Source organism: Phocoena phocoena, chromosome X (assembly GCF_963924675.1).
Source record: "Phocoena phocoena chromosome X, mPhoPho1.1, whole genome shotgun sequence".
NCBI lineage: Eukaryota > Metazoa > Chordata > Mammalia > Artiodactyla > Phocoenidae > Phocoena > Phocoena phocoena.
Genome location: NC_089240.1, coordinates 127,775,505 through 127,798,599, shown reverse-complemented (window position 1 = coordinate 127,798,599; position 23,095 = coordinate 127,775,505). Strand labels below are relative to the sequence as shown.

The following is a 23,095-nucleotide window of genomic DNA, read 5'->3' as shown; positions in this document are numbered from 1 at the left end:
ACTCCCGTGAAGGGACAGGTGCAGGCTGGCGAAACCCACAGGGACTTGACCTTTGTTTCCAGCAGAGGCAGCACTGCCCTGGTGCACCATCTAGCCTAGGTGGCAAAGGAAAGGGGAAGGACCTAGGGAAGAAGGCTGACTCAGGGCCAGAGAGCCGGAGGTCTCTGGGGAGGTGCAACACCCATGCTGCCCTGAGGGGCCAAGAGAGCAATGTCCCAGAGCCCACTAGGCTGGTGAGGGCAAGGCACATATTGAGTACCCAACTCCCAGCACAGCAGCTCTCTGGTACACACCCTCGGGTGGAGACCCCAATTCTGTCCTCCCGCTAAGGCGCGGAGAAGGGGCAAGGACTTGCCCAAGGAAACAGAGTAAGACACAGGCACTAGGAGTTGAGCTCTAAGCAGCAGAAGCCCACTATTGGGATTTGAACTTGGCAGCGAGCAAAACCGTGGCACCCTCCTGGGGACTGGCGACTGGCACTGGGGTGGCGGAGTGCCTTGGCCCGTCGTGCACCCACAGCGGCTGAAGCCTGCGGCTCCCGGCCTCCCGGGCGAGCGGGGAGGGCAGCGTGTGGACCGCAGACCCTCTGATGGGGCGGTGTGTGTGTGAACGCCCGTGTGCGCCTGTGGCATCTACTCTGAGGAATCACACCTGGGCTGGGCGAGGTGCTCCTCGCCTAGCCTGGGGACAGGACCAGTCCTGGGAGGGGAGGGGGAAGGAACAGGTGACGTCACCCGCGGTCCCGGGGCGTTCGCGGCGGTGGCGACAGCCCGGCCGCGTGACCCGCGCGCGCCAATGGCCCGGCCATCACCGGGGCGCCGCGGAGGGTCCGCGCTCGGCTACCACTGTGCCCCCGCCCCGAGTGAGTCCGCACTGCAGAGAGCGGTGGCGGGCGGGCAGGCAGGCGGTGGCGCGCTGGCCCACGTGCAGCGCTGAGAGAGGGACAGAGACAGGGAGAGAGAGAGCCGGGGAAAGAGGGGCGCCCGACCGCGTCGCCGCTCAGCGCAGCCTCGCGCCCCTCCTGCTGGGACCTCGGCCAGGAAAGACCCCGACCCGAAGAAGGTACCAGACCCGGCGTGGTGCGTTTGGCTCCGGGAGACCCTGCCACCCTCCGCTAGCCCCAGCAGGACAGCGGCAGCCCGCGGGGCCGTAGGCGGGGGTGGGGGGGGAGTGGGGAGCGGGGGTGGGGGGGCGGAGTGGGGAGCGGGCTGTGGCCCCTGCGGGCAGGTGGAGAGCGGGGCGGGGGTCAAGCCTGGACCGCAGAGGCAGCACGGGGGAGAGGAGGGGCAGCACGTGGTGGGGGTGGGGTGAGGTGGGGGGGCGGGTCGGCCTTAACCTCGCTCTTGTCCTGTTCGTGTTCACAGGCTGTGGAGACCTGGGCGGTTTTCTCTGAGTCCTAGACCCCCGCCCCAATTCATTCCCGTTCCCCCACCCCCCAGGGCCAGCCACCCTGGTCTGCACCGGGAAAAGTTTCCTACCCATAGCATTAGCCCCGCACCGGAGGAAACTGCGGGCGGTGGCGGTGAAGATGCTGCAGGACCAGTGCAGGTGGATGGGCGTCAGCGCTCACAGGGGCCTGCTCATCCTGGGCATCCCGGAACACTGCCACTGCGGCCCTGGTCGAGCTTCACCGGAAAGTCGATTATGCTTTGGTCCCCAGGGAAATCCCAAGCACTAGAGGTCCCTGGAACATGGTCTTTGTGCCCCGATGCTCAGGAGAGGAGTTTCTAGGTCGCGTGTTCCCCTTCCTGTGGCAATAGGGGCAGACGGTGGAGAGTGTGGCCGGTGCCCTGGGGCTGAGGCTGGGGCTGCGCAGGGTGTGCTGGCTCCCATCCATCAGTCAGGCGGTCCAGCCTTGGGTGAAGACCCTGCGGTACCAGCGCCTGGGCGTGTTTTCCGGGAGGGACCAGCCGGACCCCGGGGAGGAGTCCTTTGAGGTCTGGCTAGACCATACCTCTGACATGCTGCATGTGTGGCGTGGGGTTTTGGAAAGGGAGAGGAGGAGGAGCAGGCTGATGGAAGGCCTGCGAGGGATGGCCCTGCAGTTTGTGCACAGGATCCTGGTGGAGAACCCTGCCAGGACTGCACAGGACTGCCTGGCGGCTTTGATCCAGGTGTTTGGAGACAACAAGTCCCAGGCGACCATCTGGGTGAAGTGTTTGCTCAACAGCAATCAGGTGAGTGCCTCTCTGCTTTTGTGTTGCGGACGGAAGCCCTGCTGCACAAAGCCGTCAAGAAAGGGACCCTGACCAGAGCCTGAGCCAGAGAAGCAGCCAGGCTCCTTCCAGGCCCAAGTTCACTGGTAGCAAGTGAGGCTGGTCCTTCACTCTGAGTTTGAAGAGAGAGCGGTCGAGTTTCCAAGTAGTGAGGGCCCCTGTGAGTGGGGGGAACATGGTGTGAAGCATCTTTGGGTTCCTGTTGTGTAAGATGACGTGGAATTTCATCTCTGTTTTCTTTGGGAATTTTTCACATATTGTCTCATTTAAAAGAAGGCTTAATAAGCTTCAGTATCTAAGTTTGCAAATGACATTAATCACACATGTATTTGCATTAGTTCAGTTCAGTGACAAGAGTTTTGCAATTGTGTAAAACAAATTGTAAGATTCCCATATTATTTTGTGATGGTGAACAAGATAACATGGCATTGGAATAGGAATTTACTTGGAAATGTGAAAGTAATTAGCAGTACAACTGAAGGCCACCACGTTGTTCCTCGGGACACCCCGTCGTCCGCTCAGTGGTGGGTGCCCTGCTGTGGGACTTTCCTGTTCCAGCCATAGGGCAGGGCCAGGCCCCGGGCATGTGGGCCAGAGGGGGAGTGGCTGACCTGGGGGAGCGGGCATTGCCGGCACCCATCTTCCTGGCGAGACACCACCCGCAGGGCCCTCAGGAAGGGAGGCAGTGGGGGGATGGAGGGCCGCCAGGTGGGGTGTAGTGGAGGCACATTGTTGGGGACACTGGTGGAGGGGCCAGAGACCCCCGGACTCTGGTGGCTGTTACAAGTTCCTCTCTGTGTTATCATGCCCTCTGTTCAATGGTTTCAGTCAAAGTTTCTCTTAGTAAATTTCTCTGAAAGTTTCAGCTGCGTCTGGCCTCTGCTGTGGGCAATGAAGGGAAAGGGATGCTGCAGGTGAGGGCGGGGGTCAAGAGTCGGAGTCCTGCTCAGCACCCATGGGACACCTCTCCAGGGAGAGGGTAAGGTAGGCACTTTGCAGACCCAGACATCGTGAGGGTTTTTCTTCCAGTTCATAGGTGAATTGTAAAGTTTTAGCGAAAACTGATAATTGCCTAAAAAGGCAGTAGAGAAGTTAAAATGTAAATGAAAACCTTGATTATCTCAGCAGGAAAAAGGGGACATAGGAGCAACAATAGTTGGACAGACACTGCTATGGACTGAATATTTGTAAACCCCTGCCCCTCATTCACCTGTTAAATTCTAACCCCCAAAGGGATGGGATTTGGAGGTGGGGCCCTGGGAAGTGATTAGCCCATGAGGGGGGAGCCCTCATAAATGATTACCTCCCTTATAAAAGAGGCCCCAGACGGCTGCCTCATTCTTTTGTGCCATGTGAGAAGATGGCTAGTGGATACAACTATACAAGAAATCAGTCCATATGAAGAAGAGCTTTATTACTATTATTTATTACTCAGCTGTACAAAGGAACGAAATTGGGTCATTTGTAGATGCGTGGATGGATCTAGAGACGGTCATACAGAGTGAAGGAAGTCAGAAAGAGAGAAACAAATATCGTGTATTAATGCACATATGTGGAACCTAGATAAATGGTACAGATGAACCGGTTTGCAGGGCAGAAATAGAGACACAGACGTAGAGCACAAACATATGGGCACCAAGGTGAGAAAATGGTGGGGGCGGGCGGGGGGTGTGATGAATTGGGAGATCGGGATTGACAAATGTACACTAATATGTATAAAATGGGTAACTCATAAGAACCTGCTGTCTAAAAAAATACATAAAATAAAATTCAAAAATTAAAACAAACCAAAGAAATAAGAATAGGTTTATGACATTATCAATCACAGTAGAAAACCACCTGTGAAGACAAGTGGACGTACCTGCCACAATGGGCTCTGCATCGCCAAGTTTGCTCCCCCAACTCCGCAGCCTTGCAGGGAGGCCTTCCTATTGGTGGAAGGCCAATGGGCGTGTCTTTTGCTTCCGGAGGCGCCAAGCCTTGGGACCTCAGGCCCTCAGTGCGCGTGGCTATTGGTGCTTCCGTAGCAAAGCCCCTCCTCACGTGCTCTTCTGATCCAACCACTTTCCCTGTAAAGAGACGTCTAGAACGTTCTCCCTCATCTTCCTGGGGCTTCCGGGAGCAGCCGGAAACGCACGTGGCGTTCGCACAGAGTGCCTGGGACAGTCGGCAGCACAGTTCCTGGCTGCTCTGCTGAGACGAGCTCTTCAGCCCCTCGTGAGCGGGACTCCGGAGCCATCCACAGAGTCAGAGCAAGTCAGGAGACAGGCGGGGGCTTTGCCGGGGGCTGGACTCCGCAGGTACCGGGGGCCCTGGGAAGGAGTGGAGGTCGGGGGAGGGCTACGGGCTGCTCGGTTGGGAGTGGGGGAGCGGCGGCGGAGGGTAGCGGGCTGAAGGGGGGCTGAGGGAAGGGTCCCCCAGTGAGCGGGTCAGAGGGGAGGACCGCTGGTTTCCGGGGTGGCTGGTGGGGGGCGTTCTGGAGTCGGGGTGCAGAGGGTGGGGCTAATGGCTAAGCGTGGGTGGGGGGGCCGGAGCGGAGGGCTTCCTGCCGGTCGGGTGGGGCCGGCTTTGGGGCCAGAGGAGAGGATGACTGGCTGCGGGGGTGGGGAGGACGGCACCGGCGGGCCCCACCCCGGGGGCCGAGACGGGAGGGGAGGGCTAACGGCTGCTGCGTGTGGCGGGAGGAAGGGGGAGCTACTCCTGGCTGAGGCGGGGGTCGATGGGGAGGACTCCCGGGCGTGGCTGCGGTAGGCGTTAGGGGAGCTCCCGCCGGGGCGGGGCGTGGGGCGGGGGGGGGGCGGACGCTCGTGGCAGTTAGGGGGCTCCGGCTTCCGGGTGGGCGGGGGCAAGACGGGTGGGCTGTGCGTCTGGGGTACGAGAAGCGAGAGCCCCCGGCGCTGAGTGTGCTCGGGGGAGGACTCCCCGGTGTGGGGAGGTGAGAGAGGCAGTCTGGCCCGTACGCATGGCGGGGCGCCCGGCTTCCAGGGCCCAGAGCGGAGCGCCACCAGCTGGTGGGTGGGGGAGGGTGTATGGAGGGGATGTAGTGCGAGGGGCCGGGGAGGAGCCGCCTGGCCACGGGGGGCGTAAGTGATGCTGAGAGGGGGAGGCGCTGGGGCTGCTGTGATCTGGTGGAGGCTGTTGGCCATGGCAGATGGATTTGTGGGGGTCCAGGGAGGGGCTCTGGCCCGCTGCATGAGGCATCGAGAGCTTCAGGTCGCCTCTGTCCGGGTGGCACAGGAATTGCAGAGGTGGGTGGGCAGGGCAAGGCCCTGGCCTCCACACAGAGTACACAGATTCCTTACGAGGGTGCTTTGCACATTCACCCGGACACGCCGTACCAGAGTTGTAAAAGTCTCCATAAATTTAGCAGTATTGCAAGTTTACATGATAAGTTTTCTCGTCACGGGGGAATTTTATTTGATGGTACTAATGATAATATATCTTCAAATATTGGGAAACCCATGGATCAAAGAAAAAAAATCACAGAGGGACTTAGAAAATATCTCAACGTGAATACTAAGAAAGCACAACTTACCAAAATTAGTGGGAGGCAGCAAAAAGCGACAGGAGGAAACTGTATTCCTCTAAATGCTTCTGTTAGAAAAGAGTCAGGACATAAAATCAATGAGCTAACAGTCCATGTAGAGATGCTAGAAGAAGAAGAGCAAAGGAAACATAAAATGAAGTAATAAGAGAGCTAAGAGAGGAAATCAGTGATAGAAAGCAAATTATGGACACGACGAACAAAGCCATGCGCTTCTTTCAAAAGAGCAAGGAGACCGAGAAAGTCCTAGAACGATGAATCACGGAAAAATAGAAAGAACGCTGATCACCAATATGAGGAATCAGAGAGGGCCAACGTTACAGATCAGATGTACATTAAAAAAGAGGATATAGGGGAATATTATGGAAATGTTTATGCTAACAAATTGGAAGGCTTGAGAAATTCCTTGGGAAAAAGGCAGCTTCCTAAAACTGAGGCCAGAAATGTAGAAAAGGTGACGAGCCTTCTATCTGTCTTTTTTTTTTAATTATTTTATTTTATTTTATTATTGTTTCTTGAGTCGTCCGCAACAAGTGCTCTTTTGTTATTATTTTTAAATTTTATTCTTTCTTTTGGCTGCGTTGGGTCTTTGTTGCTGCGCGCGGGCTTTCTCTAGGTGCAGCGAGCGGGGGCTACTCTTCGTTGCGGTGCACAGGCCTCTCATCACGGTGGCTTCTCTTGTTGCAGAGCACGGGCTCCAGGCATGTGGGCTTCAGTAGTCGTGTCACGTGGACTCAGTAGTTGTGGCTCGTGGGCTCTAGAGCGCTGGGTCAGTGGTGGTGGCGCGTGGGGTTAGTTGCTCCGCGGCTTGTGGGATCTTCCCGGACCAGGGATCGAACCTGTGTCCCCTGCACTGGCGGGTGGATTCTTAACCACTGTGCCACCAGGGAAGTTCCTAGCCTTCTAACTTGTAAATAAATTTAATTTATCAAAAAGAAGTTTCCTAAAATGAAACACACAAAACAGGGCTGAGACGTGCTCCAGACTGCTGCTGTGAGGGGCACTAGGGTGGGCTGTGTGGCACAAACATGATCCTCTCCTCTTTGCACCCACAGGCCGATTCCCACACTTCAGCAGCCTGTGCACACCTGTTTGATCGCTTCCCCCCACCCTCAGGTCCTCGAAGATGGCGATGGCTCTGGCGGTATTGCGGGACTGGTGCAGGTCGATGGGCGTGAACGCTCAGCGATCTCTGCTCATCCTGGGAATCCCAGATGACTGCAAAGACCAGGAGTTCCAGGAGGCTGTGCAAGCTGCCCTGCGTTCCCTGGGCAGGTACCGAGTGCTGGGCAAGGTCTACAGAAAGGAGCTGGGGTCGAGTGTTGCCCTGGTCGAGTTTGCTGAGTGTTTAAATCGAAGCTTGCTCCCCCGCCAAATACCAGGCAAGGGAGGGCCCTGGACTGTGGTCTGCCTGCCCCAGGCCCCTGATGCTGATTCACAGGATAGACCCAATTTCCCTGAGCAGCCCCAGAGACAAGCAGTGGTTGGCAGGGCAGGTGAGGCAGGAACTGCAGGTCACTCAGGAACTGCAGGGGAGGAGGAAGCTGCAGGGGAGGCGGGAGTCGCAGGTATGGAGGGAGACACAGGTGAGGAGGAAGCCTTAGGTGTGGAGGGAGCTGAAGGTGAGGAGGGAGGTGCAGGTGAGGAGGGAGGTGCAGGTGAGGAGGGAGCTGAAGGTGAGGCAGGAGCTGCAGGTGAGGAGGGAGCTGCAGGTGAGGCAGGAGATGCAGGTGAGGAAGGAGCTGCAGGTGACGAAGGAGCTGCAGGTGACGAAGGAGCTGCAGGTGAGGAGGGAGCCTCAGGTGAGGCAGGAGCTACAGGTGGGGAAAGATCTGAGGGTCGAGCAGGAGCTGAAGGTGAAGCAGGAGTGTCAGATGAGGAAGGAGCTGCAGGTGAGGAGGGAGCCTCAGGTGAGGCAGGAGCCGCAGGTGAGGAAGGAGTTGCAGGTGAGGCAGGAGCTGCAGGTGAGGAAGGAGCTGCAGGTGAAGCAGGCGATGAAGGTGAAGCAGGAGTGTCAGATGAGGAAGGAGCTGCAGGTTACAGAAATGTTGCAGGCGTGGCAGGACTTCTGAGTATGGCAGGACCCACGGGCGAGGCAATGACTGCGCCTGAGGAAGCAGTTGTGACAGCGGCAGGCGCCATGGGTGAGGCAGGGCCCGGGACCCAGCAGTGGAGGCAGGCCTTGCAGCCCCTGCTAGACAGCATGGGCTACCAGGAGCTGGGAACCTTCTCTGGGATGGAAGAGCCGGGCCACGGGGAAGAGTCCTCTGAGATCTGGCTGGAGCAGGCCAACGACATGCTGCACCTGTGGCGCCACGTGTCTGAGAGGGAGAGGAGGAGGAGGCTGGTGGAGAGCTTGCGCGGCCCCGCGCTGGACCTCCTGCGCGGCCTCCTGGCGGAAGATCCCGAGCTGGCTGCCCAGGACTGCCTGGCCGCGCTGGTGCAGGTGTTTGGGAACAAGGACCCCCGGGGGAGTGCTCGGCTGAAGTTCGTGACCTGTGCCCAGCGGCCCCAGGAGACTCTCTCTGCGTACGTGATGCGCCTGGAAGGCCTGCTGCAGTCGGCCCTGGAGAAGGGGGCCATCCACCCGGCCATGGCGGACCAGGCGCGTGCCCGGCAGGTGCTGATGCGGGCCCGGCTGAACGACACGCTCCGGGACACGCTGAGGACGATGCGGCTGATGAGGAGGCCTCCCAGCTTTGCGGGGATGCTGCGGCTCATCCAGAAGACCGAGGCCCGGGAGGCCGACCCGGCTAGCAGGGAGCACTTCCCAGGGCAGGAAGAGGCCCGTGTGGACGTTGGAGTCCTGGCAGCAGCCGCCCAGGCCGCCGCGGCCCAAGAGGCCATCACCGCAGGCACCACTGCACATGGCACCAAGGCCTCCCCGGCCGGTGAAGATACCACTGCCCAGGCCGCCCGTTCCAAGGAAGGTAGTGCCAAGGACCACCCGGCACGTGAGGAGGCCAGTGGGGCAGTTGCCGGCACTGCCAAGGCTGGCGAGGCGGGCCCTGAAGACCATGGTGCCGCCAGGGCAGCCCCTGGCCCTGGGGAGACCAGCAAGGCATCCGCGGCCACTCAGGAAGACGGAAGTGCTACCGCTCCTGCGGGCCTAGGTCAGGCAGGACCCTCAGATGCCCCCAGGGTCCCCATGCCTGGCCGGATGGGCAGTGCTTCCTCGGTGGCCCCAGGAGGTCCTGGCTGGGAGCCAGAGGGTCTCGCCCAGGCAGGAGGCCAGGAGGCCGAGGAGAGCCCCGAGGAGGGGCTCAAGCCCATCCCAGAAGAGCCGGGAAATGAAGACGGGGCTTCAGAGATGATCTCCCCGGGGTCCACCTTAGGCCAGTAGGCTCAGCAGGTCCCGGGGCCCCCAGGCTTGGAGGCAGGGGGAGACCAGGCCTGGCAGCCTACTGGTCCCATATTATGGGCTACTCAAGGTGCCTGGGCCTCCCTCCTGAGAGGGGACCCCTATTCATCATCCCCTGGGGCAGGTTGCTCCCTGTACTGGCAAGCCCAAATGTGTCCCTGTAGGCCCCAGAGGGACCCAGGAGTCAAGGAACCCCCCAGCCCCCGCTCCCCTCCCCCCAACATATACACCCTAGCCATCGACCCCCCGCAGAGCCCTGAGGTGCGCCACGTGCCAGCCAAGGCTCTGGTCTCTGTGGGCCAGTGTCGTGAGCTCGACGTGTGCTTTCTGGGCATAGATTCAGGCCCAGCGCTGCCTGTTGTTGTGGAAATGTGCATGTGTTCTCCTCTGAGCAGTTCCCCCAAGCCCTGCGCGGCGTGGAGACCCCGAGCCCAGTCCCAGGAGCCGGCGGGAAGGACGGGATGGACGAGGTCACAGCCAGCACCCACCCCAGGACCTGGGATCCCACCTGGGACCTTGGGAAGGAAGACCTTGACCGGGGCTGCAGGAGGTCTACGGGAGGCCCCCCAGGGCTTGTGTTCTGCTGGGCCACCCCGTTGTTCCTCGGGACTCCACGTCCCCGGCTCGGTGGCGCGCGCCCTGCTGTGGGACTGTCCTGTGTCCGCCATAGGGCAGGGCCGGGTCCCAGGCATGTGGGCCAGAAATGGAGGGTCTGCCCTGGGGGGAGCGAGTATGGCCGGCGCCCATCTTCCTGGCGAGAGGCCACCGCGGGGCCCTCAGGAAGGGAGACTGTGGGGAGACGGAGGGCCGCCGGGTGGGGTGTAGCGGAGGCACCTTTTTGAGGACCTTGGGGGGAGGGCCGGGACCCGTGGGCTCCGGTGGCCGTTAGAAGTTCCTCTGTGTGTTGTTATGCCCTCTGTTCAATGGTTTCAGTCAATGTTTCTGTTTAATAAATTTCCCTGAGCGTTTCATCTGAGTCTGGCCTCTGCTGTGGGCAATGGAGGGAAAGGGCTGCTGCGGGTGAGGGCGGGGGTCCAGAGTCCGATTCCTGCTCAGCACCCATGGGACACCTCTCCAGGGAGAGGGTAAGGTAGGCACTTTGCAGACCCAGACATCGTGAGGGTTTTTCTTCCAGTTCATAGGTGAATTGTAAAGTTTTAGCGAAAACTGATAATTGCCTAAAAAGGCAGTAGAGAAGTTAAAATGTAAATGAAAACCTTGATTATCTCAGCAGGAAAAAGGGGACATAGGAGCAACAATAGTTGGACAGACACTGCTATGGACTGAATATTTGTAAACCCCTGCCCCTCATTCACCTGTTAAATTCTAACCCCCAAAGGGATGGGATTTGGAGGTGGGGCCCTGGGAAGTGATTAGCCCATGAGGGGGGAGCCCTCATGAATGATTACCTCCCTTATAAAAGAGGCCCCAGACGGCTGCCTCATTCTTTTGTGCCATGTGAGAAGATGGCTAGTGGATACAACTATACAAGAAATCAGTCCATATGAAGAAGAGCTTTATTACTATTATTTATTACTCAGCTGTACAAAGGAACGAAATTGGGTCATTTGTAGATGTGTGGATGGATCTAGAGACTGTCATACAGAGTGAAGGAAGTCAGAGAGAAACAAATATCGTGTATTAATGCACATATGTGGAACCTAGATAAATGGTACAGATGAACCGGTTTGCAGGGCAGAAATAGAGACACAGACGTAGAGCACAAACATATGGGCACCAAGGTGAGAAAATGGTGGGGGCGGGCGGGGGGTGTGATGAATTGGGAGATCGGGATTGACAAATGTACACTAATATGTATAAAATGGGTAACTCATAAGAACCTGCTGTCTAAAAAAATACATAAAATAAAATTCAAAAATTAAAACAAACCAAAGAAATAAGAATAGGTTTATGACATTATCAATCACAGTAGAAAACCACCTGTGAAGACAAGTGGACGTACTTGCCACAATGGGCTCTGCATCGCCAAGTTTGCTCCCCCAACTCCGCAGCCTTGCAGGGAGGCCTTCCTATTGGTGGAAGGCCAATGGGCGTGTCTTTTGCTTCCGGAGGCGCCAAGCCTTGGGACCTCAGGCCCTCAGTGCGCGTGGCTATTGGTGCTTCCGTAGCAAAGCCCCTCCTCACGTGCTCTTCTGATCCAACCACTTTCCCTGTAAAGAGACGTCTAGAACGTTCTCCCTCATCTTCCTGGGGCTTCCGGGAGCAGCCGGAAACGCACGTGGCGTTCGCACAGAGTGCCTGGGACAGTCGGCAGCACAGTTCCTGGCTGCTCTGCTGAGACGAGCTCTTCAGCCCCTCGTGAGCGGGACTCCGGAGCCATCCACAGAGTCAGAGCAAGTCAGGAGACAGGCGGGGGCTTTGCCGGGGGCTGGACTCTGCAGGTACCGGGGGCTCTGGGAAGGAGTGGAGGTCGGGGGAGGGCTACGGGCTGCTCGGTTGGGAGTGGGGGAGCGGCGGCAGAGGGTAGCGGGCTGAAGGGGGGCTGAGGGAAGGGTCCCCCAGTGAGCGGGTCAGAGGGGAGGACCGCTGGCTTCCGGGGTGGCTGGTGGGGGGCGTTCTGGAGTCGGGGTGCAGAGGGTGGGGCTAATGGCTAAGCGTGGGTGGGGGGCCGGAGCGGAGGGCTTGCTGCCAGTCGGGTGGGGCCGGCTTTGGGGCCAGAGGAGAGGATGACTGGCTGCGGGGGTGGGGAGCACGGGACGGCCGGGCCCCATCCCCCACCCCCCCAACCCACCCCACCCCCCACCCCGGGGGCCGAGACGGGAGGGGAGGGCTAACGGCTGCTGCGTGTGGCGGGAGGAAGGGGGAGCTACTCCTGGCTGAGGCGGGGGTCGATGGGGAGGAGTCTCGGGCGTGGCTGCGGTAGGCGTTAGGGGAGCTCCCGCCGGGGCGGGGCGTGGGGTGGCGGGGAGGATGCTCGTGTCCGTTAGGGGGCTCCGGCCTCCGGTGGGCGGTGGCAAGACGGGTGGGCTGTGCGTCTGGGGTACGAGAAGCGAGAGCCCCTGGCGCTGAGTGTGCTCGGGGGAGGACAAAACAGTATTTCCTCAGGCAAGTCTGAAAATTGCAGACCTGGTTAGCCTGCAAAAGATTTCAATTTGAGCATGTTTGTTCACTTTGCAAATTAAGTATTGAGGTTCTATGGCCACAGGTATTTGGGCCCTTGAAGCTAATAGCTAGCCAGCCCAGACAGCTTCTATGCCCTGGACGGGGTAGTCAAAGAACTAAAATCTTAAACGCACCAACACCATTAGCTGTCCATTCTGTGCAGTGACAGCTTTAGTGCCCTATCCCTGCATGGGTTGCAATGTCAAATCCGGGAGTCTCCTACAGGTTGCTGCAAAGGTTAATCCTCACTCCAGAAGCCTTCTGGGTGCAGTGTCTTTGTTGCCACTAACCACAGACTAGGGACGTATCTAACTAACCTGGAGAATACTAGAGGCTAATTTGAAAAGAAGTCATGGGAATTCTTGAAGTTTAAAACTTCTGTTGCCTGAATTAAGAAAATATTCTGGTTCCCTAGTGGCTCAGCGGTTAATAATCTGCCTCCCAATGCAGGGGACACGGGTTCAATCCCTGGTCCAGGAAGATCCCACATGCTGCGGAGCAGCTAAGCCACCGTGTGCCATAACTACTGAGCCTGCACGCCACAACTACTTAAGCCTGCGTACTCTAGGGTCTGCACACCACAGCTACTGAGGCCTGCATGCTCTAGGGCCCGCGTGCCATAACTACTGAGCCCGCGTGTTGCTACTACTGAAACCTGAACGCCTAGAGCCCGCGCTCCACAACAAGAGAAGCCACTGCAACGAGAAGCCCGCGCACCGCAAGGAAGAGTAGCCCCCGCTAGTGGCAACTAGAGGAAGTCCAGCGCAGCAATGAAGACCCAATGCAGGCAAAAATAAATAAAATAAAATAAAATATTCCGATAGAAGGAAGGATACCACTGATGACTAAATTAGATAGCTGAAAGTTAACACTGAGTAACTCTCCCAGGAAGACAAAGAAGTGGAAACCGTGAGGAAAAGAGCACTAACAGCATTTCCCAAAAGAGAAACAAAGGAAAAAGGAATACAACTTCTTCCCTTGGGATGTGGAGAGCTCCCTGTACCGCGTGTCTCCGCTCCTCCCGCTTCCACGCCTCTCCAGCTGCAGTGTTCCATCGGATCTTGTCTTCCTCCTTGAGTGTTCTCAATGGGAAAAAGCTGTTCCAGAGCGTTATAACCAGGCTGAATCCATTGCCGCCCAGAGCAACTCCCCAGAGCTGCCTCGGCAAGCCCACTTTAACTCTGGTTGGGACATCCGGACTGGTTGTGATCCGCCCCCATTTGGACGGTATGTGTACCGCACACACGTGTTCCCTGCAGGAATCGAGGAGAAACACCTTCTGTTCCCCAGCGTACTGTGGGGAAAGCACTTCCTGAGCCGTTCAGGCTTGTGAGGGGCTGCAACAAGCTTAGCAGCATCCTCATCACTTCTCAGAGCCTTCCCCCCTCGGCCAGTCAAGAGGCCGCGCTGTCTGGACCACTGCCCCCTGCTGGTGGGAGGTCCTAGTGCGGTCACAGACTTGGAATCTAGCCCCCTGTCTCTGAGAGCCTGACAGTTAAAGCTTCTCTCCTCCAGGCTTTTAAGGGTATTTGAAACAGTAAAGACAGTCCGATATACAGGTAATTTTCCTTAAATGCTTAGGAGTGTTTGATTAGTTTTGTAGCCAGTGTTTAAAGGTTTGGGGAAAGTTACTTTGTCAAATCCAGAACTAACAAGGGAATATTCATTCAGAGGAATCTTGGCCATTTGTCTTTCTAAAGTTATTATTATTAACTGGTTGCTTTAAAGTTCATAAGATTGATTTAAAGGGCATTAAACAGAGTACAAATAGCAGTGACTATTTCTATGTCTTCCCCCTTTCCCCTGAACCTTGCATACAACCATAGGCGGCCTCTGACGTGGTCTAGGGCGTCCTGATCTCCAGTCAGTCTCTGTCTCCATTTTCCCAGCATCCTGCCATGCATAGCCATCCCATGTCCCCTAGATTTCTTGTGCACCACGGTGCACAGACTCATTACAGCTTTAAGATTCTGCCAAAGTGCCACTAATTAATTAAGAATTTATTAATATGGCCCCTCGAATCATTGGCCTCTGACCAAGCCTCTCCCCTAGAGTGCTCGCTTAAAGAATGAGGACCCTGTAACTCTATTCACTGTTGCCTTCCTTTGTCTACCTCACAAACCACTCACAGGGGAGTAAACATTGATCCAAGTCCTCAGATTCCCCTTTAATTTCTCTTTCCATTCCTCAGTCGCAGGGAGACCCCCAAGGTCAAAATCTTTATGCATTGTTCCTACTGCTGGAGCCTGTGGATCCAAGCATGTTGGCGGTTGCCTCTCCAAAGCTCCTACCTCCTCTGCGAGCATCTGACATTTAGCACTGGCACACTAGGTGTGTATGGAAGTTGTGGCTGACACTTAAACAGTTAGACTTGGTCCCGTATGAGTTTCCTATGGCTGCTCTAACAAATTACCACAAACTGGGTGGTATAAAACAACAGAAATTTATTCTATCACAGTTCTGGAGGCCAGAAATTCAAAATTATTATCACTGAGCTGAATCCAAGGTTGACAGGGCTGAGCTACTTCTGGAGGCTCTAGAGTAGAATTCTTCTTTGCCTCTTCCAGCTTCTGTTGGCTGCCAGCATTCCTTGGCTTGTGTCTGCATCACCTCAAGGTCAGCATCTTCCAATCTCTTTGTGCTGCTTCACATCACCTTCTCCTCTTCCGTGTGTGTGTATGTGTGTGTGTGTGTGTGTGTGTGTGAGAGAGAGAGAGAGAGACAGAGAGAGAGACAGAGACAGAGAGAGAGATCTCCTCTGCTTCTGTCTTATAAGGACAGTTGTGATTGGATTTAAGGCCCATCCTGATAACCCAGGATAAGCTCCCCATCTCAAAATGCTCCCTTCCCCTGATATCTTCTGTTGGAAAGTTCCTGCAGATAATTGTGTAATAAATCCACACAGTAAAACAAAGTCTTGGCTTTCTGGTTGAAAAATTATTCTTGACCTTTATATACCCATCCCTCAACCTGGGAGCTAATAGCTCCTGGCCCCAAGTTTGAAGGGAAAGGGTGATGCTTACAGCTGTCAGCCACTGACAGTCCTCCATAGGAATAGTCTTAAACTTTTCATATGCTTCATAGTGTCACACTTGCAAGACAAACAACCTTCTCTCTTATTAATATAGACTTTGTCTCATGACATAATCTCAATGTCATAACATGCCATTCTTGACATAAGTTATGCAGGGGTAAAGATGGAGAAGAATAGAGCACACGAAGGGGATGCAGAGTCACACTCTGTCATCTTCAGCTCCGTGTGTAATATTGTGTCCAAAGTTTGCATGTGTACACACCAAACGATAACAGTGTTTACCTTTGAGGAAGAGAGCGAGGTTCAGGAAGGGGGTCAAAGATGGACTCTTGCTTTTCACTCAATTGTATCACCTAATATTGTAAGCACTGAATAAATGTTTTGTTTGTCTAAGTAAAAAAATAAAAGATAAATATATGTGACTTACCAATCAAGAGGGAAAACAAGACACAAGCAATACTTATAGAATGATCCCATTTAAATAAAATAAACCAAATTTTTATATATATATATATATATATTTATTTATTTATTTATTTATTTATATGTATGAATGTTAAAGGAATAGGCAGTGCTCCGGAAGGATGTTCACTGAGAGGTTGACAGTGTTCATCTCTGTGGAGGTAAAGGGGACAGAGGTGGGAGTGTGACTCTCAGTGTTTCTTCTCTATACTTCCCACTGTTTGCATTCTTTACAATGAAAATACAGTCAGGTAGTATGGTGGGTGATTTTATGTGTCAACTTGGCTGGGCTGTACTGCCCAGTTGCTTGGTTACACATGTCTCTAGATGTTGCTGTGAAGGTATTTTTAGATGTGATTGACATTTGAATCAGTGACTATAAATAAAGCTGATTATTTTCCATAATCTGAGTGCACTGCATCCAAAGAGTTGAAGGTCTTAAGAGAAAAGACTGAAGTCCCTCAAAGAGGAAGAAATTCTGCCTGCAGACTGCATTCGGACTCAAGCTGTAACATTAACTCTTCCCTGGGTCTCCAGTCTACCTGCCTGCCCTGAAGAAGTCAGGTATCTATATATCTATATCTAACCTGTTTCAAACACGTACATTGGAGCTGAAAAGGCCTGGCTTGGAATTCCAGCTTCACCACTTCTAACTGTGTCCTTAACCAATTAAATTCAGCTTTATAGATTTCTACTTACTCATTGGTATAAACAAGGGAAATAATGGAAATAATCATTTGCATTACTATGAAGGTCAAACGGTACTGTGCCTGGTACATGGAACATTATCACAACTCAGCCAATGCCATTTATTGTGATTAAAAATGTTTTTCATTTTATGCTAAGAAAGCAGTAGGAAGAATTGAAGGGTTTTGAGCATGGAAGTAACATAATATGATTTGTTTTTTAAAAATAATTCTGGCTGCTCTATGAGGAATGCATAAGAAGGAGGCAAAGTGGATACAGATCAATGTAGGAGGCTACTGGACTAGTATAGGGGATATGTGGTCATAACTTGGACTACATGGTGGTAGAAGAGATGAGAACAGGTGGTAAAATTTGAGAAACATTGAAGGTGTCATGATTTTATTGATTTGACTTCTGCTTAATGGGTACGACAGGGTAGTTTTTGGCAGACAAACGCTCCTATAGAGAACAACAGGAAAATCCCATTAAAACATGACATGTGTCCCCACCACAAAAAATAAATGATAATTATGTGATGTGACAGACATGTTAGCTAACCCTAAGGTGGTAACACATTGCAACATATAAATGTATGAAGTCAACACATTGTACGCCTTAAACTTACACAGTTATACGTCAATTATATCTCATTTTAAATGAATTTTTTAAAATAACAATAATGTAGAATAGTTGCATGAGGGTGGACCGGGACTGAATATAAGTGAGGAGGGTCAGGGGGCCCTGTACCTAAAGCTTACCTTCATGGTGGATTTGTTACCGAGTCCAAGCTCATACTATTCGGCACATGACAGGCCAATAAATGGAGACACAAGGTGTTGAGGCAAGGAACAGCGACTTTATTCAGAAGGCCAGCAGACTGAGAAGATCGCAGATTCATATCCCAAAGAACCATTTTACCCAAGTTAGAATTCAGGCTCCTTTTATACTAAAAGGGGAGGGGGTGTGGCTGGTTGTTGCAGACCTCTCGGTGCTGGCCAGACCTCAGAGAGGACGTGATAGTCTCTTGTTCTCGCAGGTGTCCAGGTAGGTCAGGTCACGGAGTTCCTGTAAACCTTCAATAAGACAAATTTTACTTGCTGTTCTATAACTTTTTCTGTCTATATGAATGAAAGTGTTATGGCTTTAACGGTTAAGCCTGGGAGGCAGAGCCTTGAGAAAAGACTATTGTATATTTCAGGCTATAGGCGATGTTCTTTTACTGATTGAAGAGACAAAGGTTCAGAGCCAGCATAACTAAGCACAGAGATTAGAGCTAAAGGAATAGATCGAATATGGAGTTAGGTTTGTTCTTCTCTGTTACAGATTCATGGGCGTTTGGTTTTCTACTATTCCTTGGACTGTTAATGTACACGATACATTATCTTTCTTTTGTATATGTGCAATATTTAATAATAATAACATTCTAAATAGCAAAAACAATTTTTAAAAATATGACGGAAAAGATCAGTTTAAAGCACTGGAGACCTCCTGAAGTGATCAGAACTTAAGGGGCCACCGTGCAGGAGGAGAACCATGGAAAGGTACACTGGTATTTTGCAGCTGCTTCTCCTCTGGGGACGTTTGCCAATTCTAGGGCAGTGAAGGAGGCTGAGAATTCAGGCTTCATCCAGGTAGATGGATATATCTGGGGACCAAAAAAACAGCACAGCTTTCAGTGGTCTCACGGGCCTGGAGACACAAAATTGGAGATTTAAGGAGCCAAGATTGCAATGACAAAGAAGAGATAGAGGACTGAGTCAGAAGCTAAGGAGCTGAGCAGAAAGCCTTTCTAAGACAGAGAAGAGTTTTGTCTCATGTTAAGAAAAAGAAATAAAAGGTATTCATTATTAGAAAAGAAAACTGCTGTTATCTGAAGACAACATTTTCTGTGTAGAAAAATCTCATAGAATCTACCAAGAAAAGGCTGCTAGAAGTAATAAGTGAGTTTAGCAAGGTTGCAGGATACAGGAGGGAGGGACTTCAAAAGGGTAGGAGAAGGGCTTCCCTGGTGGCACAGTGGTTGAGAGTCCGCCTGCCACTGCAGGGGACACGGGTTCGTGCCCCGGTCCGGGAAGATCTCTTCCACGTGCCGCGGAGCGGCTGGGCCCGTGAGCCATGGCCGCTGAGCCTGCGCGTCCAGAGCCTGTGCTCCGCAACGGGAGAGGCGGCGGCGGTGAGGGGCCCGCGTACCGCAAGAAAGAAAAAAAAAAGGATATGAGAAACCTTTATCAAACTGTACACTTTAAATATGTGCATTTTAATTATACCTGAGTAAAGTCATTTAAATAAAGATTAAGTGAAAAAGGAGATGGCTGACAGGTAGAGACAGAGAAAGGCAATGCCTGAAGGCCCTGAAGAGGTTGGAAAATGACCACAGCGGGGATGCTTGAATCACTGATCAAGGTGGGGGCAGTTACAGGAGATGACAAAGCCTGGAAAGTGACAGCAGAAGTGGGTGGCTGAGGTAGAGGTCACTTTTGTGCCCACTGCATACTCTGTTCTTTTTGCCTGAGCACAACCTCCCTCACTCTTTGCCTGGCCAACTCCTACTCATCCTTCAGGTCTCAGCATCCATGTCCCTTCACCAAGGGCACCTCAAGTGGCGCTCCTGCCTCCATCTAACTTAAGTTCCTCTCTAACACACTCTTGTAGCAGTCTCGTAGTACTTGCCTTTCTCAAGCACTTAACATAATGATTACATATGTATTTGTGCAATTCCTCCCGCAATTCAAAGCTCCATGATGGTAGGAACCATGAGTGGTTTTGCTATCCATTGTACTTCTAGCACCTGGGGCAATGCATGGCAGAACATAGCTATATACATATTTATTGAATACATATTTATTAAATATGTAACAGGATGTTAAATGGAATGTTGCCCATCTCCTCAGGGTTTTAGCCCAAACCTGAGGACAGGAGGTGCTAAGTCCCTGCACGGTCTCCGTTCTCAACAGAAATACATCAAAATGCTTGTTATATAAATCAGCCTCAGATGGCCTCTGTGTATTGGCCCCTCACTTTTCTATTTCTTCATTGCAGGCTGAGATTCATTAGCTCAAAATCCCACTGGTGCCAAACTCCAGTTTTTACACATTAAATTATTTTTAAAATAGCCCAAGCCAGAAGATTATTAGTCAATTAGGGCCTGCCTGCCTTGCAATTCCCAGGACACCTTACCCCACATCCGCTGGTCATTGATAAGACGCCAAGCCACTGCTGCCCTTCAGAATTCTCTGACCTAGAGACTCCCTGCCGTGCTGCTGAGTGCCATCACCAGGACATTTAAGCCTCCTCTCTGATTCCTCTCCCTTAACAGTTACCTTACCCTCCTCTCCTTCTGGGTGGTGTTTCCTTAGCCCACCCATAAGCCTCTGGATGGTCTCACGCTACGGAGCACACGCAACCCAATAAAGCTTGTTGCGTGTGAGCAGCTCCCAAATCCCTCAAACAAACCCCCTACAGTGCTGAATTTACTAAAATATGGCAAAGCCACTTCAGCAAGCACCATCCCATCAATGCTATTTAAGAGAAGATAAAATATTTCGAAGGTAATTTTTAAAGGAAATTTTTAGGAGGAAAGAGTGTTTTGGCTTTTCTCCTACCTTCACCATGAAAGAAGAGGAGTACTCTCTAGCCTCAAATGAAATGTGTCAGTTCAGGTCCGCCAGGAAGCCAATATGGAGTTAGAAAGTGCAAAAGATTTACTGAGAAAGATAAAGGGGGGTAGGCAGGAAGAGCCTTCAGACCACAGTGAATGTAAGACACCTGTGGAAGGAGGGAGATGGAAGAAGGGCTGGAAGGGAGCGCCTTAGACGATGGTGCAGCTTTGAGAAAGTCTTGGCCAGCCCACTGGGAGCTCTGGTGCAAAGACGGCCCATTGAGGAGTCCCACACTGAGCAGAAATAATTCTAGTAGCCCTGCTGTGCTAAGTCGTAGACTGGGTGCTGCCTGGGAATAGCATGACCTCTGTGCAAATGCTGCAGTGGATCCTGAAAGCATTGCATCTGGGTGCTGTCAGCTGACTGCACTCCTGTCTTAAAGTGACATCTAAGCGGTGAACTTCCATAGCTGCCCCGGTCCACCCCTTGTGCCACACAGATCCACTATTCCATATACATATGTTCAGGGAGCAGTTTCTCTATGGTTCCCATGTGCCTGTCTTCTTGAGTGTCCACTTAGAAGAGAGAAATTGGTGGGACACAGTACAACGCCATTGATGCAGTTGGTCTTGCAGCTGTGACAGCTACTCATTACCTCCCTCCTCCACTGCCCATTCTAGGTCTCCCTCACCCTCTGCTATCACCTCCGCAGTCTTGGTCACTTTCCTTCATCCCTGAGGTCTGAGTCCCTGGTATCCATACCCTTCTCAGGGCAGAATTGCTGCACTTGGCCATTCACAGGCACAGCTGGGCAAATGAGTACCAAGAGTCACGTAAGCACATCATCTGTGTTCCGCACATATTCCAGCTGTAAGAGCAGTTCTCCCTCTTCCTTGGTAAGTGTTGGTTACTGCTGAAATGGCGACTCTTCCTGCCTGCCGGTCTCTGGACACAGAGGACAAAAAAATGCCGGGCAGCAGTCATATCTATAAGCACCACAGGACTCTGGCTGTGTCTCCTGGTGAGCTAAGGAGATGTGACACACGATGTCCACCTAAGTAGGTCACTAGGGAAGATGGAAAGTGGGGCCACTCTGGCTTCCACCCCTCGGCTCCCAGTCCCACGTATTCTTCCTATTGGGGACACAGTGCCACATGGAGGTCTCAGATGCAGTGCATATGTTGCATTCTGGAGGATGGCACCCCATCACTGCAGAGGATCGCCTCTAAGCATGTGCTTCAGCTGGGTGATGGAATGTGTGATACCAGAGGATCCCATGCTCGTGCGCCCACTCAGACACATCCTTCAGTCTGAAGTATATCCCCTGACAGTATACCATCTTGTATGGGATGCCAGGCCTGCATTTTCGGTCCCGGCGGCAACAGGGCTGACCAGCAGTGCTCACCCTCCAGCTCTCTGTGCCTCCACTCTGTTTTCCACTCACTGAGCTGCCCGTTCTGCCACCACAACGAAACAGGCCCTCTCCTTTGCCAAGGACTTCCTGGCCAGAGGCATTGCCGCCACCATCTCCAAGATGGCTGTGGCCCCGATGGAGTGGGTAAAACTGCTGTGCAGGTACAGTACACCAGCAAGCAGATCACAGCCGACGAGCAGTACAAGGGCATCGTGGACTGCATCGTGCGCAGCCCCAAGGAGCAGGGTGTGCCGTCCTTCTGGACGGACAGCCTGGGTCATACACTACTTCCCACTCAAGTCCTTAACTCCGCCTTCAAGGATAAGTACAAGCAGATCTTCCTGGGGGCCTTGGACAAGCACACGCAGTTCTGGAATTATTTTGCTGGCAATCTGGCCTCCGGTGGGGTGGCCAGAGCCACCTCCCTCTTGCTTCGTCTACCCCCTGGATTTCACCAGAACCCACCTGGCGGCTGACTTCGGGAAATCTGACATCGAGTTCAAAGGATTAGGAGCCTGGTGAAGATCACCAGGTCTGACGGCATCCGGGGTCTACGCCAGGGCTTCAGCATCTCCGTGCGGAGCATCGTCATCTACCAGGCCACATACTTCGGCATGTACGACAGCACCAAAGTCACGCTCCTTGACTCCAAGAACATGACAGTGGTGGCCAGCATGGTCTCCTGCCCCTTCAACACCAAGTGGCGGCAGATGGATGCAGTCAGGGCACAAAGGAGCCAACATCATGTACAGGGGGACTCTTAACTGCTAGCAGAAGATCTTCAAATACGAAAGGGGCATAGCCTTCTTCAAGGGCGCCTGTCCAACGTCCTCTGCCTCATGGGTGGTGCCTTCATGCTGGTCCTGTACGATGACCTGAAGGAGGTCATCTAGGCCCCACCCCGCTGGACACACGGACCCAAGAGAACCACATAGAATACTTAACTTTTATGGACCATTGACCTTCGAGAAATTTCACCATGTTTGTGGAGAGCTGGAGGTGGCTCTGGCAAAAGGCTCATTGTGATCACGACCGTTGGCACCCTGTGTCCATGTATTGATTAGGGAGGGAGTGGAATCGTGATGTCTTCATGGGTCCACAGGTGAGGCAGCTCCTACCAGACCTAGACTTCAGGTTGTCATAGGACCAACTTCTATTTAAGTATTTATTTTAAAAAACCATGTCTCCCATTTGTACTTAAGCATTATTATCTTTGGCACAGCCACGTATTTGCAGTTATGTTCAATGTTGGGCATTCTGCTGCAAAACAATAAAACCAGGACACAGACAAACGAAAAACAAAAAACACCCTTTGTCCCTCCACCCTAACCCACGTAGGGGTTTAGATCTTCCCTCCCCCTTTTCTTTCAGGGACATCCCTAGGTGTGGCTAGAATGTAACTGCCATCCATTTCCAACTTGTATCCAAAGACCAAGCAAATCCATCCAAAAGCCAAGCTTAGGCCTTTTCCTCCTCCTTCATCTGGCTGTATGGGATCATGTGGCCATAGTGTGAGCTGAGGGAGGAGCTCTGGTATGACTGTGACGCGTAACGTGAGGGCCTGAGCTACTGCTCACAAACCTTACTCACACCTCTGTCCCTGCCCAGCCCGCATTCCAGATGCACCACTGCCATCCTACAGTGAGTTGCCATCT

General features: G+C 53.0%; 2 protein-coding genes and 1 pseudogene across 2 annotated transcripts; all 3 read left to right on the top strand.

Moving 5' to 3' along the window:
• Window positions 1-795: 795 nt before the first annotated feature.
• On the top strand, window positions 796-2,260 carry PNMA6A (PNMA family member 6A). Its single transcript, XM_065900306.1, is given in 4 exon segments — window positions 796-862; window positions 1,440-1,605; window positions 1,607-2,157; window positions 2,160-2,260. Coding segments are annotated over 4 exon segments (885 nt in total).
• Window positions 2,261-6,892: 4,632 nt separating this feature from the next.
• On the top strand, window positions 6,893-9,103 carry LOC136142313 (paraneoplastic antigen Ma6F-like). The gene is made up of 3 exons (XM_065900305.1): window positions 6,893-7,035; window positions 7,591-7,598; window positions 8,004-9,103. Exons 1-3 carry the CDS (start codon window positions 6,893-6,895, stop codon window positions 9,101-9,103), a joined length of 1,251 nt encoding a protein of 416 aa, XP_065756377.1.
• Window positions 9,104-9,177: 74 nt separating this feature from the next.
• Window positions 9,178-22,333, top strand: LOC136142312 (ADP/ATP translocase 3-like; annotated as a pseudogene).
• The last annotated feature ends 762 nt before the right edge of the window (window positions 22,334-23,095 follow it).